This window comes from Mesoplodon bidens, assembly GCF_964165515.1.
Source record: "Mesoplodon bidens genome assembly, chromosome: 9".
NCBI lineage: Eukaryota > Metazoa > Chordata > Mammalia > Artiodactyla > Ziphiidae > Mesoplodon > Mesoplodon bidens.
The window spans coordinates 32,472,038-32,489,514 of record NC_138166.1 but is presented as its reverse complement, the minus strand read 5'-3'; the positions used below and the strand labels follow the sequence as shown (position 1 = coordinate 32,489,514).

General features: G+C 38.9%; 1 protein-coding gene across 2 annotated transcripts in view; it reads left to right on the top strand.

Annotated features, from left to right (window-relative positions):
- DNAH11 (dynein axonemal heavy chain 11) overlaps positions 1 to 17,477 on the top strand; it is a gene marked incomplete at its 3' end in the record, with an annotated part of 314,796 nt that overhangs the window by 270,574 nt on the left and 26,745 nt on the right. For both annotated transcript variants that reach the window (XM_081244744.1, XM_081244745.1), the window contains exons 67-73: positions 118 to 282; positions 1,958 to 2,098; positions 7,266 to 7,436; positions 10,456 to 10,578; positions 14,337 to 14,530; positions 15,697 to 15,845; positions 16,693 to 16,820. In XM_081244744.1, the coding sequence (XP_081100870.1) occupies positions 118 to 282; positions 1,958 to 2,098; positions 7,266 to 7,436; positions 10,456 to 10,578; positions 14,337 to 14,530; positions 15,697 to 15,845; positions 16,693 to 16,820 (1,071 nt within the window). The remainder of the gene's footprint in view (positions 1 to 117; positions 283 to 1,957; positions 2,099 to 7,265; positions 7,437 to 10,455; positions 10,579 to 14,336; positions 14,531 to 15,696; positions 15,846 to 16,692; positions 16,821 to 17,477) is intronic.

Here is a 17,477-nt window from a genome sequence, read left to right as displayed (position 1 = left end):
GTTTTAATGCTAAGTGTGTTTTATCATATATGATTCCATGAAATTGATGATTAAGGAAACTCTGCTTAAAAACATGAATTTAATCACCTTTCTCACATTTTGCCTGGTTTGCCTTAGTTGGCTTTGACAAAGCACCAAAATGACTTTAAGATAGAGCTGAAGTATCTGGAGGACGACCTCCTTCTGCGTCTCTCTGAGGCAGAGGGGAGCTTTCTAGATGACACCAAACTGGTAGAGAGCCTGGAGAGAACAAAGGCCACCGCGGCAGAGGTAGAGTGCAAGGTAGGAAAAGGCAAAGGCTGCCTGGTGGGGTTTAATGCTCTGTTTGAATGAAGTGCTCGGGGTGAAAATGTAATCCAACTTGGCCCTTCTCTAAGAGTACTGACACTTTGTGGAATTCAGGTCTTTTCATAAACTGCCCTTAAAAAGTGGACTGTGTGGGCTTCTGAATGGAGGTGGTTGAACTTGTGCTTCTCCTAACGCAACAAAGATCCAATCTTTCAGATTAGACTCTGTCAGGCTATTATTTTTTTCCTGAGTGACTGAATTTGAAGAAAATTGGGCCCTGCTGGCTTATGTAGGCTAAAATCTTAAAAGGCTTAGCCTCCTTTGGGAAACCAACATCCTACAGTCTCACCACAGGCTTCCTGGTCTATTGTACATTTTAGAGAAATACTTAGAGTTGAAGTTTTGTTTACAGGCCTTCAGTGCTGGGAGACTGAGCCAGGGGTGATCTCCTGCTGCTCTCAAATGCATTATTCCCCTGGGAAAGTGCCATTTCCTAAACGCTAGAAAAAATGTTCATTTAGTAGACTTCCTGCTGCATGTCCAACATGTGTCCCAGTGTGCCTTACGTATGCACTTTGGACGTTCACAAATGGCCACTAGCCCTTAAAATGCTGATGTTTCAAAATGAGAGGAACCCTCGTTTGCTTTCTGGAGTATCCTCATTACTAAGTCATCTCTTAATTACCCAGCCAAGGCTGTGTCACCACACATCCAATATATTTGTCTTAGTTTAAGCGAGGAAATGGAATCCCAGATTACTCTATCCTTTTAAGTAAGTGAATTATAGACGGCTGCTAAAATGATAAAGATTAGAGCAATTAAGTAAATTAGGTCTTAGCTTTGAAGTTAACTTCTCATTGTCTCTTAAAATGTCTCTTCCTATCTTCCTAATATATTGCCATGTTGGGACTTCCCTCTCTGCTCTACATTTTCTTTATTTCCTTTTACATACAAGTATGATGAATCAAGTCTATAAAAAAAGGTTGGACAAATACTGTATCTTTTAAAGCTGGAGGACCAGCAGTAATCCTAGACAGAAGAGATTTGTGTCTTGAATAAAAATGAATATGTTAGTTGATGATGGTGTGCGTGTTTAATTATCTCTCTGAATGTACCCAGAGGCTAATACAAAGATAAACTAAATGGAACTATATGAGCATATGGATGATCTGGTGCAAAGTCAGAAGTAGACAATCACAAGAGTCTTTCTATAAAGGCTTTTTAGTCAGCACGGCTGTTGGATATTTTACTGACCTTGGCTGCTTTTGTATACCTTGTTGACTAAAAGTTATTGGCATTGAATTGACCCAGCAGACTTTTCAGAGCTATCCCTGGGAGGTGATATAGCTGGGTTATTAACCCCTGAAAGAGAGAGGGGAGGCAGGAAGGTGACATTACTCAGAATAAATTCTGTAGAACGAAAAACAATCAGGTTTGTTTACTCTGTAATCATTAACACAGCTAGAGTTATGTCCATTCTCACTTAAAACTCAGCTTATAAAAAGATGATTTTAAAATATGAATTCTATGATTTTAGAAAAGCCCAAGCACAGAGATGCCATACATGTTATCTATTTTAATACTACTAATTTCTCATTTCAGATATGTCCCTTCCATCACATAGACAATATGACAAGTAAGTTACTTATGTTGTTTGATCCCACCGTAGGTGATTGAAGCTAAAGAAAATGAAAGAAAAATCAACGAGGCCCGACAATGTTACAGACCAGTAGCAGCAAGAGCATCTCTGCTTTATTTTGTTATGAATGACCTCAGAAAACTCAACCCCATCTATCAATTCTCTTTGAAGGTAATGATGACCAGGCTAAGAAAAAATTTAAGCTTGACGAGTTCAACTTGTTTCTGGAAGTTTAGAATTTATTTTTAAGCAATCAGTGCATCCAGTAAGGAGTCTCCAGGACCTAGCTAGCAAAACAAAAACAAGACAAAGAAAAAATCCTCACTTTTCTCAGTAACTTTCAGTTATATTTTCAATAAGGCTTTGAGATAATTAAACTATGCAACATCACAGTACATAGTTTTTGTTCTTAAGCAGAGTCTTAAGGAGTTTAATATATATAAGGGAATTCTCCTGGAGGTTCCTCTACTTTTCTTATGAAAGTGTACATGTTTCATAAAAAGATTTTGCATTTTACTTTGGTATAGAGGGATAAAAAGTGAGAATAACTATTGATTGAGCCACTGTTACATGCAAGGCACTTTCATACTTTGGTGCATTCTTATGCCTGAAACGTCTCATTAAAGTATATTATTTTATCCCAATTTAAAAAACTAACATGTTCAGATTTTAAATAAATTGCCAAAAGAATTCACATTTCATAATTGTAAGAGTCAGGATTTGAACCTAAGGCTGATTCCAAAGCCCATGCTCCTTACTTTGTACCATTCTGCCTCTGGGCAGTATTCATTCATTCTGTCATTCAGTTTTTAAACAAATAGCTATTGAGATCAATGATAGTGCCACACGCCGTGCTGGTTACTGAGTGTACAGTTTGGAAAACACAGATATGAGTGGAGATACGTAGATGTGTGTGTGTATAAAAGTGATAAATACAATGCGAGAGAACAGTAGGGATGGAGGGGCTGTTTTACTGGGGGCTCAGGGAAGGCCTCAGAGGAAGTGAGATTATAGCTGATTCCTAAACGTTACATAGGATTTGGCCGTGTAAAGAGTGTTTGGAGAAAAAAAGGATGTGTGAGACGGGAAAGACTTTTCGAGATTCCAGGTGAATGAATCTTTGTGGCTGGAGGGTAATGAGTGAGGGAGAAGATGGCAAGATATGAGTCCTGAGAGGTAGGAGGGTCTAGATCATGTGAGGTCCATGCTGGGGAGTTTGGATTATAGCGTGTGGGCAAAAAGAAGCCATTGAAAGGCTGTAAGCAGATGACTGCCATGATGGCAGAAGACTCAGAAGTGAACAGACATATGGTTTGAAGCTAGAATAATCCGCCCTTGGAGATGGATTGGATACGGGCAAAAATAAAGAGGAAGAGTCAAGAATAACTAGCAAGTGTCTAGTAATGTGAAACACGTGCAGAAATTCTGAGAAGCACAGTGGGGTTGGATTTTAGAACAGCTGCAGGGTAGAAGGAGAAAAATAAAACAGCCCAGAACTACTCAACTACCAAAACTAGACTAAGGTATTACAAGGAAAGAAAACTACAGAGCAGCCCCCGCCAGCATAATCTATTATGCTTAAGTGGGATTTATGCCAGGAATGCAAGTTGATTAAACATTAAAAAACCATACAATGTAATTCTTCATATTAATAGAATAAAAAAGAAAAATCATATAATAATTTCAATGGATGCAGACAAAGAACTTGACAAATTTCAACACCTGGTTAAAAAAGAAAAAAAAAACCTGAGCAAACTGGGAATAGATGGTAACTTCTCTGTGTGATAAAGGGCATCTGTAAAAATGTTCAGCTAACATTATACTTAATGTTGAAAAATTGAATGCTTTCCCCTAAGATCAGGAACAAAACGATGATGTCTTCTCTTGACACTTCTATTCAGTACTGCACTGAAGGTTATAGCCAGTGAAGTAATACAATAAAAGACACAGAAATTTTAAAAGAAGAAGACAAACTGCCTTTTATTTTTCACAGATGACCTGACCATGTATGTAGAAAATCATAAGAAATCTACAAAAAAAGCTGAAGTGAGTTTTTAGCAAGATGGCAGGTTATAAAGTCAATATACAAAATTCATTGTATTTCTATATATGAGGAACAAACAACTGAAAAATAAAAGTAATACCTCAATACTATTTACAATAGCTTCCAAAATCTTGGAACTCTTAGGGATAATTTTAACAAAACAAAAACAAATCTGCATACTAAAAGCTACAAAACATTGTTAAGAAAATTAAAGGAGGTCTAACTAAATGGTGAGAGAGACCATGTTTATGGCTTGGAACAGTCAATATTATTAAGATTTCAGTTCTCTCCAAATTAATCTACAGTTTTAATTCAGTCTTAATCAAAATCCAAGAAGGCTTTTTTGGTAGAAATTGGCAAACATTCTAAAATTTGTGTAGAAATGCAAAGTATTTAAAAATAACTAAATAATGAAAAAGAAGAACAAATGTGGAAGACTTACAGTACATGATTTCGAGACTTATTACACTGATTGGCCTAAAGAAAAATACACTGATCAATGACACAGAATAGACAGTCCAGAAGCAGACCCACAAATGTTTGGTCAACTGATTTTTTGCAGTGAATGCCAAGACAATTCAATGAGGAGGGGATAGTTTTTACAACAAGTGGTGCTGGGATGACTGGATATCCACTTGGAATAAAATAAACCTCAGCCACTACATTACTCTGTATACAAAATGAGCTCAAAATGAATAAGCTAAGCTATAAAATTTCCAGGAGAACAATAGAAGAAAATGTTTGGGCTTTGGGTTAGGCAAAGCTTTATTCTTAGGATACCAGAGAAAGAAAAAAATTGATAAATTGAACCTTATCAAATTAAAGATTTATCGTCTTGAAAAGACAAGAAAATGAAAAGACAAGCCATAGACCAGTAAGTTATTTCCAATACATAATTTAACAAAGAACTTATATCAGAGTAGAAAACTCATTAGTAAGACAACGCAATTAAAAAAATAGAAAGGTTTGTCCATGTATACTAAGACATAAGTATTGCCCACAAGCACATTTTTAAGATGCTCAGCAGTCATCACAGAAATGCACAGTAAAAGCAGAATGACGTATTACTGTATACCTAATAGAATGGCTAAAATTTTATAAGACTGTCAATAACAAGTGTTAGCACCGATGTGGTACTGCAACTCTTTCATGTTGCTGGTGGGGATGCAAAGTGTTAAAACCATTTTGGAAAACAATTTATTCGTTTCTCATAAAGTTATACATACACTTACAAAATGATCCTAAAAGTTTTACTCTAAGTATTTACCCAAAGGAAATGAAAACATATGTCCACTCAAAAATAAGTACATTCTTATATGATCCTAAAATGAATCTGGTGTGACAGAAACATTCACCAGTGGGCAGGGGTAGGTATCGTGCTGGGAAATGGATTGCAGCGAGGCACATGAGAACTTCTGGTGGGGGGGTGACATGAATAGAACGTTTCTACATTTTGATTGCAGTGATTGTTACGGAAGTATATACATTTGTCAAAACTCAAGCTGTATACTTAATGGTGCATTTTATTGTGTGTAAGTTAGAAATTGATTTTAAAATGTAAATATTAAATGAGTACTTTGTTAATACCTCTTACCAATATTTACTGTATGTCTGTCATTGTAGGGTTTTACTTTCAGTCAAATATACATAATTCAAGGCCAATCAGTCTGTGGTCTTTGGTCCCTGTCCACCAGTCAAAAACTTTAATATTTTATGTTATATCTATTTATATATATAGATATTTAGATATATTTACCTGTGTATTTAAATATATGTAGATATATGTAAAAATCTATTCAGTCCCATTGTTACCAAGGCATACAATGGAGTAAGAAAGAAATATTGAGTGATTTTAAAAAGAACAAGATAATTAAAGGGGATCACAAAAGTACATGGGTGGAATAATAGAAACAAAAAAATAACCTGTTAAAAAATGGGCAAAGTGGGCTTCCCTGGTGGTGGAGTGGTTGAGAGTCTGCCTGCCGATGCAGGGGACACGGGTTCGTGCCCTGGTCCGGGAGGATCCCACATGCCGCGGAGCAGCTGGGCCTGTGAGCCATGGCCGCTGAGCCTGCACGTCCGGAGCCTGTGCTCCGCAACGGGAGAGGCCACAACAGTGAGAGGCCTGCGTACCGGAAAAAAAAAAATGGGCAAAGAACTTGAATAGACATTTTTCCAAAGAAGACATACAAATGACCAACAAGCATTTGAAAAGATGCTCAACCTCACTAATCTTTAGGAAAATGCAAATCAAAATCACAATGAGATACCATTTCACAACTATTAAGATAGTTACAATATTAAAAAAAAGAAAAAGAAAGAAAGAAAATACCAAGTGTTGGCAACTGTCTGGAGAAATTGGAACCCTTGTGAACTGTTGGTAGGATTGTAAAACGGTGCAATTACTTTGGAAAACAGTATGACAGTTCTTTAAAAAAAATTGCCATATGATTCAGCAACTCCACTTCTGGACATATACCCAAAAGAATCAAAATATGGTCTCAAAGAGATACGTGTACACCCATGTTCATAGCATTATTCATGACAGACAAAAGGTGGAAGCAAACCAAATGTCCATCACTGGATGAACAGATACATAAAATGTTGTACGTACACACAATGGAATATTATTTAGCCTTAAAAAGGAAGGCTAAATTCTGACACATGCTACAACATAGATGAACGTTGAAGACTTTATACTAAGTGAAACAAGCCTGTCACAATAAGACAAATACTATATAATTCCACTATATTAGGTATCTAAAGCAGTCAAACTTATAGAAACAGAATGTAGAACAGTGATTGCCAAGGGCTGGGGCGGAGAGGGAATAGGGAGCTATAATTACATGAGTTTTTTAAATGAGTTGTTGTTTAACAGTGTTTCAGTTGTTCAGGAAGAAAACATTTTGGAGATTGGTTGTACCACAATGTGAAAATAATTAATACTACTTAACGGTACACTTAAAACTATTAAGACAGTAAATTTATACTTTGGGTATTTTACCACAATTAAAAATAAAAATATAAATTTTTTAAAAGCGCATGGGTAGAAGAAGAGAGGACAGTGCAATTCAATTGGTTAGGGAGGAAATGTGGGTAGATTTTATGAAATAATGTGAAAAATAATAGTAATGGCAGCAAACTTTCAAAGAGCTGTTCTAAGAGCTCATAGAATCCTTGTAAAAACCCATCCTGTTCTCTCTCCCCATAGATAAACTGTAGCCTGTGTGCCTGAGACTAGCTAGACATCCAGCCACCAGTTGTCACCCTATAACGGTCACTTGTATTCCCCAGGCTTTCAAGATGCTGTTCCACAGAGCCATTGAGCAGGCTGACAAGGTGGAGGACACGCCGGGACGCATATCAGTCCTGACCGAGAGCATCACCCACGCCGTCTTCCTCTACACCAGCCAGGCGCTGTTTGAGAAGGACAGACTCACCTTCCTGTCCCAGATGGCTTTTCAGGTAAGGAAATCAGTCACTCAAAAGCAGCCCCAGAACCAAAGTCACGCATCTCTGTTTATTATGTACTGCTGCTGAAGGGAAGTTTTCTTGGAAGCTCTTCGCAGCTTGAGGAGAGTTTCCGTTTCGCAGAGGGAACTTGGGCATATGACAACCTGCTAGTAGGTCAGGGTGCCTTGGCTTGGGTGGGTTTGCACTTTGGGCAGCCATATCAGCTGTCATCCTGAAAAACAGGTCAATGAGACATTGGCCTCACCTTCCCAGGTCCTGTACAGACCTCTCAGGTACTACCAGGGAGTTCCTTGGAGAGAATCTCAAGCTCAGGTTTCCAGATCTGAGTGCCCCTAGGAGATTTTCAGAGCCCCTTTAAAAAACAGTGAATGGGTGAAGGGAGCTCCACATTTCACGCTCCTACCTTCAGTGAGCCCTACTACGCTTTTACTCTTTTTGATGTGGACTTCTGCAATAGATTCTGTTTAAATAAAAGTGCCCGTGATGAGAAAGAAACATTGAGGACCACATTCCTAGATGAAATAAGAATGTGGTCCTTTTATTAGTTCATTTACTGTATAACTTTTTCTGTCAGTTCAAATCGTGATGAAAGATGTCATTTCTTTTGTGTCCTCCCAAGTGCCTTGCTCAAAGAAGGCATTTTAAAATACCTGCTCTTCAGGGAGATCAGCTCGGTGCCTTGTGACCACCTAGAAGGGTGGGGGAGGGAGGGTGGGAGGGAGACGCAAGAGGGAGGGGATATGGGGCTATATGTATGCATATAGCTGATTCACTTTGTTATACAGCAGAAACTAACACAACATTGTAGAGCAATTATACGCCAATAAAGATGTTAAAAAATAAATAAAATGAAATAAAATACCTGCTGTTAATAGTGATAAATTATCACTTCTTTCAATACTTTTGGTATTAATAGATTCCTTTGGGTTAAAAAAGTAATATATGTGTGTAATCATTTTATAATGTATGTGATAAACAGGAGTAATGCATTACAAAACGAAATTTTTCTTTTCAATTTCCTCCCAATTTTATTGAGATATAATTGACACATGACATATTATGTGTTCAATGTAATGATCTTATATATGTATATGTTATGAAATGATTACCCAATAAGTCTAGTTAACATTCATCACCGTACATAGTTACTTTTTTTTTTTCCATGATGAGAACTTTTAAGATCTACTCTTTTAGCAACTTTCGAATATACAATACAATAGTGTTAACTATAGTCACCATGCTGTACATTACATCCTAGGACTTATGTTATAACTGAAAGTTTATACCTTTTGACTAGCTTCGTCCATTTCTACACCCCTCAGCACCCACCTCTGACAACCACCAGTTTGTTCTCTGTATCTGTGATTCTGTTTTTTAAGATTTCATATAAAAGTGAGATCATACAGTGTTTATCTTTCTCTGTGTGACTTTTTACCTTAGCATAATGCCCTAAAGGTCCATCCTTACTGTTGCAAATGACAGGATTTCCTTCTTTTTATGGCTGAATAATATTCCATTGTATATATGTGTGTACATATATATACATTATACACACATGCACACACACACACATATATATACCACATTTTCTTCATCCATTCATCCATATATGGACACTTAGGTTGTTTTTATGACTTGGCTATTGTAAATAATGCTGCAATGAACATAGTACAGATATCTTTTTGAGATAGTGATTTCATTTCCTATGAATATACACCCAGAAGTAGAACTGCTGGATTCTGTAATAGTTGTAGTTTTAATTTTTTGAGGAACCTCCGTACAATTTTCCATAGTAGCCTCACCAATTTACATTCCCACCAACAGTGTACACATCCTCACCAACATTTGTCATCTCTTGTCTTTTTGCTAATAGCCATCCTAACAGGTGTGAGGTGATATCTCATGTGGTTTTGATTTGCATTTCCCTGATGATTAGTGACGTTGAGCACTTTTTCATGTTATCTGTCAGCCATTTGTATGCCTTCTTTGGTAGAATGCCTATTCAGTTCCTCTGTCCATTTTTAAGTCAGATTGTTTGTGGGTTTTGCTGAAATTTTTGTGTTTACACATATTGTTCATGAACAGTAATGGACCAGGGATGATAAAACATGACATGCATACACATGCGTGCACATCTATTTAAAACTTCTTTTTAGAATATGTAGATAAATTATAATCTATCTGAAATACTGGTAGTCTACATAAATCAAAGCTTCATATATATGTGGACAATTTCTTGCGTGTTGAAATAAAGTTGAATTAAGAAAAATTATCCAATAAGATAATATTTTGATACATGTTACCACCCACAATGCATTTTGAAAATATCTAGAATTTTTAAGTAGCACAAACCTCAAACATTTTACCTGCTTAATTTTATAAGGTGTTACCATTTTTATGAGGAAATTAGAAATATTTCATTTGTGCCCTCCACTCAAGTGTTCTATGGACTCCTTAACAGTTCTGTAACCAGAATGTCTAAAGTTTCAGTTCATGATGTGTTTGTTTAGTTGTATCTGTAAAACAACAATTTCCAGTTTTTCTCAACATAATCTCCCATATAAGAAAAATCTTTTATACACCTTGCAGTTTATTGGATATAATTTCTATACCAGGACTAACTTACAATACTAGTTTTACCTTTTGTTTAGTAATTCAATCCATTGTCATCTGAGGCTTTCTCAATTTGTATAACAAGTTTCAAGACAAGTTTGATCTAACAGTAGAAGGCTAAATATGAAAGCATATTTCAAATATGCTGCTAAGAGGCACGGGTATTAAAATTGAAATAAACCAGGCTTCGTAATTATTTGCTATTAGATTTCCAATCAAGATTTTGAGATCACGAGCATAATCGAAGATTCCTTATTTCAACTACAGAACAGATATATATCTATAGGAATTCTCAGAAGGCTTACTTCTGTTTGTTCAATCATATCTATTAAGTGGTGACTGCGTCCTTGATTTTGATGCAAGCCAAATGACCTTTTCAATTTTGTGTACTCTCAAGATTTTGCTGAGAAAGAAAGAGATAGATCCTCTTGAATTGGATTTCCTGCTTCGGTTCACAGTTGAATACGCTTACATGAGTCCTGTTGACTTCCTAACTAATCAGTCATGGAGCGCTATTAAGGTATGTTAGGAACATGATTTTTCAATTGCTAAATCTTGTTTCAGATCTCCGTTCTCTAAGATGTAGAAATGTAGTTTAAAAAATACAGATGATATACACCATTCCAGTTGTAGATATATGCTATCTTTAATTTTTTGAAGAACTTCCCATACTCTTTTCCATAGTGGCTGCACCAATTTACATTTCCAGAAACATCTACTAGTTTCCCTTTTCTTATTTGGAAGTAAAGGAACTTGTGACCTATTTATGGATGGGAAAGTTGTTAATAAATATGTATAATGTATAAGACCTTTGGTTAAAGTCGAGGAATATATTGGGTTGGCCAAAAGGTTCATTCATTTTTTTCCATAAATGGCTCTGGTAGCACTTAGTTGTCTTTAGCTTCATTCAAAACCATTTTGTTAGATTGTATGTGACAGCTGTCATATCAGCGTGCATTTAGAAAAGAAGACTTATTGGACTTCCCTGGCAGCGCAATGGTTGAGAATCTGCCTGCCAGTGCAGGAGACACGGGTTCGAGCCCTGGTCCTGGAAGATCCCACATGCCGCGGAGCCACTAAATCCGTGTGCCACAACTACTGGGCCTGCGCTCTAGAGCCCGTGAGCCACAACTACTGAAGCCTGCATGCCTAGAGCCCATGCTCTGCAACAAGAGAAGCCACCGCAATGAGAAGCCCGCACACCGCAACAAAGAGTAGCTCCCACTCACCGCAACTAGATAAAGCCTGCACGCAGCAACGAAGACCCAACGCAGCCAAAAATTAATTGATGAATTAAGTAATTAATTTTAAAAAAGACTTATCAGAATTGGTGTATTTGGGGCTTCCCTGGTGGCGCAGTGGTTGAGAATCCACCTGCCAATGCAGGGGACACGGGTTCGAGCCCTGGCCCGGGAAGATCCCACATGCTGGAGAGCAACTAAGCCTGTGTGCCACAACTACTGAGCCTACGCTCTAGAGCCCATGAGCCACAACTACTGAGCCCGCGAGCCACAACTACTGAGCCTGTCCGCCACAACTACTGAATCCCACGTGCCTAGAGCCTGTACTCCGCAACAAGAGAAGCCACCGCCATGAGAAACCTGCACACCACAACAAAGAGTAGCTCCTGCTCGCCACAACTAAAGAAAGCCTGTGTGCAGCAATGAAGACCCAACAAAGCCAAAAAGAAATTAATTAATTTTTAAAAATTAGTGAATTTTTGTGTAGCCATTTTAATATTAAAGATGGAAGAAGAAAAGCAACATTTTCAGCATATTATTCTTTATTATTTCAAGAAAGGTAAAAATGCAACCGAAATGAAAAAAAAATTTTGGAGAAGGTGCTGTGACTGATCGAACGTGTCAAAAGTGGTTTGCAAAGTTTCATGCTGGAGATTTCTCGCTGGACGATGCTCCACAGTCGGGTAGACCAGTTGAAGTTGGTAGCGATCAAACTGAGACGTTAAGAGGTAGCCAACATACTCAGAATATCCAAATCAAGCATTGAAAATCATTTGCCCCAGCTTAGTTATGTTAATTGCTTTAATGTTTGGGTTCTACATAAGTTAAGCAAAAAAAAAAAAACCTTCTTGACCGTATTTCCCCAAGCGATTCTCTACTTAAATATAATGAAAATGTTCCGTTTTTAAAACAAACTGTGACGGGTGATGAAAAGTGGATACTGTACAGTAATGTGGAATGGAAGAGATCGTGGGGCAAGTGAAATGAGCCACCACCAACCACACCAAAGGCCGGTCTTCCTTCATCCAAAGGAGGTGATGTTGTGTATATGGTGGGATTGGAAGGGAGTGTCCTCTATTATGAGATCCTTCCTGAAAACCAAACGATTAATTCCAACAGGTACTGCTCCCAATTAGACCAACTGAAAGCAGCACTCAATGAAAAGCACCCAGCATTAGTCAACAGGAAACGCATAATCTTCTGTCAGGACAGCGCAAGACCGCATGTTTCTCTGATGACCAGGCAAAACTGTTACAGCTTGGCTGGGAAGTTCTGATTCATCAGCCATATTCACCAGACATTGCACCTTCGGATTTCCTCTTTACAAAATTCTCTTAACGGAAAAATTCTCAGTTCCCTGGAAGACTGTAAAAGGCACCTGGAACAGTTCTTTGTTCAAAACGATAAAAGTTTTGGGAAGATGGAATTATGAAGTTGCCTGAAAAATAGCAGAAGGTAATAGAACAAAAGGGTGAATATGTTGTTCAATAAAGTTCTTAGTGAAAATGAAAAATGTGTCTTTTATTTTTACTTAAAAAACAAAGGCACTTTTTGGTCATAAGTTAAGCAAAAAAAAACCTTCTTGACCGTATTTCCCCAAGCGATTCTCTACTTAAACATAATGAAAATGTTCCGTTTTTAAAACAAATTGTGACGGTTGATGAAAAGTGGATACCGTACAGTAATGTGGAACGGAAGAGATCATGGGGCAAGTGAAATGAGCCACCACCAACCACACCAAAGGCTGGTCTTCCTTCATCCAAAGAAGGTGATTAATTGGCTGGGAAGCCAATTAATTAAGCCAATGAATAATCTTTTTTCAGTTGACCTGAATCTAGTTTCTTTATTTTGTTTTCTTTTTTATAATATTTCTCTGCTTTTTCAAAATAATTTTGTTAATGTATACAGCAATATAGTAATTTACTATAATTGTAAAATGTTTAAGCAGAGCAGAATGCTGTCGAGGAAAAGGTGGTAGTATTCTTCAACCCCAATCACCAATCCTTATTCCATTTTTCTGTTAGAAGATCCTATTATTAAAAGTTTATTCTCTGAGGCTCTGGAATTCCTCAGAGATGCTCATCATAGTCTAAGTTTCACCCTACTCTTTTTTTCTAAAGCAGAAACATTTCTATGTATTAAAAATAACTATGTTATTCCTTATTTTTATAGTGCGTTTAGATTTTTAAAAATATTTGTTTGTGTGGGCTCTTCGCTGCAGCGCACGGACTTCTCTCTAGTTGTGGCGTGCGAGTTTTCTCTTCTCAAGTTGTGGCGCACGGGCTCCAGGACACATGGGCTCTGTAGTTTGCGGTAAGCAGGCTCAGTTGCCCCGTGGTATGTAGGATCTTAGTTCCTCGACCAGGGGTTGAACCCGCGTCCCCTGCATCGGAAGGCGGATTCTTTACCACTGGACCACCAGGGAAGTCCCCTAGGTTTTATTTTTTAATAGCATTTTTAATTAGATTATTACTTTAGAATTACAAGTTCAAGTTCAGTTGTGTATCAGTCAGGCTCTCGGCAGAAAACAAATGGCACATGAAAGTGTGATTTTTAAGAAAAGTTGAACAAAGAGTGTATTTTTATAGTATGGGAATAAAGATGAGGGGACAAACCAGGGATGGGGATGGAAAAAGGTGGAAAAGGGGCAGTTACTGAAACTACTGAGAAATGAAGTTATGGGAGAGAGCCTACCTTTGGAACCTGTGACATTCTGTAAAGAAACATAGCCACTGCCAAACCATGTCACCACAGGAAAGAGCTGGGGAAGAAATACCCTCGCCTCTCTTCTCCAGCCCTTTTGCCAGTGCTTCCTATTGGTCAAACCCAACCAGGCCAGAGAACCAGGGAGCTTTGTTCAAGTCATCCTTAGCAATCACCCTCTTTGCAACGCAGGAAAGGGTACAGAGTAAATCTAGAGAGGAAACGAACACTATCCAGCACAAGTTACTTACACAGGGTTTGATACATTCATCTTTATCTCAAACTCTCAGCTATTATACACCCCATTCCCATCTGTTCCCCTACTGTATTACAGGCAGTAGCCCTCATGGAAGAGTTCCAAGGCCTAGACCGAGATGTGGAAGGATCAGCCAAGCAGTGGAGGAAGTGGGCAGAATCCGAGTGTCCAGAAAAAGAAAAGTTACCGCAAGAGTGGAAGAAGAAAAGTTTAATCCAGAAGCTGATTATTTTGAGAGCAGTGCGCCCTGACAGAATGACATGTGCTCTCAGGTGGGCGCAGTTAGCACTTTGGGAAATGCAAGTTAACCTAGAGGAAACTTTGTCTTAAGGACTAGAAGTATTTGGCATTTATGGTTCATGTTCATGAAAAGTGATTCTGCAGAAATTTCTATACTGCAATCACTACTTTTGTTCAAATCTGCTAAACATTGAACAGTGTGCTAGTCTGTCGGCAGACTGAGTGTATTCTTCCTGAAAAGCTTAATTCTGAAATCAATAGGGGAAACAGGGAACCTATGGAAATATTCTAGGAAGAGAGCTGGCAGAGTTCAGAGGCCAGGAACATGCATTACCCAAGTGTGATTCCCATTGTTTTTATTTAGAGCAGCCCTTTGGCTCCAGAGATTTTGCACATCAAACAAAAAATGAATGCCTTTCGTGGATACACTCATAGTCCTATAACTTTACAACCAACAGGATTTAAAAGCAGAAATGCCTGCCTACATCTTGGTTTAAGTGGCCGTTTCCTTTGCCCTTTTGGCTTCTAAATGGTAATATGGTGCTTACTTCTAATTTGAATTCAACAGTCAAAGAGATCTCAGGTTCCTTCCCTAGCGAGCTGCTTTTTTGTCAGCAGCATTCACTTGCCTCAGGTTTTTTTCCTTTGCTTTGTCTATTCAGCCAAATTTCCCTTTGCAGAAGCCCCTGCCACACCCTACTTTACAAGTTAATTCTGTTTAGTAGTCCTTACTTTCTGCTAAATCTGATGCTGCTGGCAAATAATCCCTGCTTAATTGAGCTTCCCTGTGTTAGAAACACCCCAAAAAGCATTTGTATATTCATGAGAAGCCCAACAGGCTGGAAAATTGCACTGTGGCAAATCTAATGAACTGTTAATAAGTAATGGGGGCTCTGGCAGGGGATTTGGGGGATACAAAGCCATATGCAGGCAGCTGATGGTTCTCAGAGGAGAGTCTCAGTAGACCCCCAAAATGGAATGTAGGCTTCTGATTTTCAGAGCTTCTAAAGCAGAGGGGGATTTCACGGACTCAACTGCATAAATCTAGTGTGGATTCATATTGTCATTCTTACAAAACATCTCGTGTAATAAACATAGTTTGCTTCCTTCCTGTGCCTGTGGTTTAAGCTGATTCAAGCTGTGACACTTTTCAAGGTCAGAAGCGCTGATCCTGTCTTTGGCATTATTCTTTCTACAGGAATTTCTTGGAGGAAAAACTGGGTACAAAGTATGTGGAGAGAACCAGATTGGACTTAGTTAAAGCATTTGAAGAAAGCAGCCCAGCCACCCCAGTATTCTTCATCCTCTCCCCAGGGGTAGATGCCCTTAAGGACCTAGAGATCCTTGGTAAGTGGCCGGGAGGCTGGCCATCCAGCCCTGCCTCTCACCCATCGCCAACGCAGCCTTCCTTTCAGCTCATAGTTATGTTAGTTGCTTTTTTTTTTTCTTTCTCATTTGTTGGAGATCGAGTGTATGGAAAATGTAAGGTTAATAACACTGTAGTCTGGAGAAATGTTTAAATGGAACGTTCCTCTGGTTGGCATAATGCAAGTTTCTTTTGTACTGTTCTCCACCTTTTGACTAGATGAGGGCCAGAGGGCAATTTTCTCCATGCTCTTGTAATCTTGTGCCCCCTGTGACTAAATAATGGTCATTAGAGCAAGTCTATTTGATTGTGAAAGGCACTGTCGCTTTGTGCTTTGGATTACTATCCCCCACGACCTGCACGGAGAATTCCAGGTTAATAGAGCTGTGACCTGACTGTGCTGGATTCAAGCACAGCTTCACAAGGTGAGGGGCTCCTGCATTTACCCAATGAGCCGATCCGGTCAAAAAATGATGTGATATCTACCCCATGTTGCTCCTTTTTATGAGGGCAATGCTTTGCTACTCCTGCAAGAGTTTGTAAAGCTCGGTAACAATGCTTGCCAGCTGTCAAAATGTCAAAAGCTTTATTACCACAAAACCAGAGGAACTCATTTCCATAGGTTTTGCTAATGCTTGTGAGGAGGCAGCTGTTGAGAGCTTGAAATGATGCTTGTTGAAACAACAGAGGTTTAGTTTGGATTCTTCAGGAAAGTGACCTGGAAGGTGGCGGCAATAACCACAGATGGACATCGGACCACAGGATTTCAGACTTTTCTCACCTCTCCTTGATTCACTTTTCCTCCCACCATGTTGTGTCCTCCCACAGGCAAAAGACTTGGGTTTACAACTGACTCGGGAAAATTCCACAATGTGTCTTTAGGACAAGGTCAGGAGATGGTGGCAGAAATGGCCCTGGAGAAAGCTTCCAGAGGAGGACACTGGGTCATACTCCAAGTGAGTAATTACGTTTTCCTGAAAACACTGGGAGTGAACATGGACGGGCAGTGCACAGCACCCCTGCCCAGCGGGAACGAGCCTTTCACACAGCACACGGTGATCTGCTGGTGGGGGGCATGGGGTTCTCTCAGCAGTAATGACACCTCCAAGGGTGACAAGGAGCTCTGTTGATAAGGATGACTACCATTTTTTGAGGGATCTTCTAGCCATTGTGCTTGAAAATTTTAAATATTACAGGGAGCCCCATCGTTCTCCTGACTTACGGATATCTGGAACACTCCAGTAGTGCTTGAGGACAGACTGGCTCGTATGGAATACCAAGACCGTTGTCATAATAGCTCTCATTTGCATGTGGCTTTAAAGTTGACAGAGTGTTTTTTCATATCTCATTATGTCACGTAACTCTGACTCTGCCCATAACTAGTTGTGTCGCATTCCCTTTGCTCATAAATTAAGGGGTTGAGTACTTGATCCCTTGCACCTTTCTAGGGCTCACGTTTTATGGGTCTATGATTCTACAGTCCAGTGTCCTTTGGGGTGGTTCCCTTCACTGGGGATTCTAGCGTCGACCGAAAAAAAAAAAAAAAAAACGGACGTGAGAGCTGTGAATGCAGTTTTATTTGGGACTTAACGAGGACTATAGCCTGGGAGACA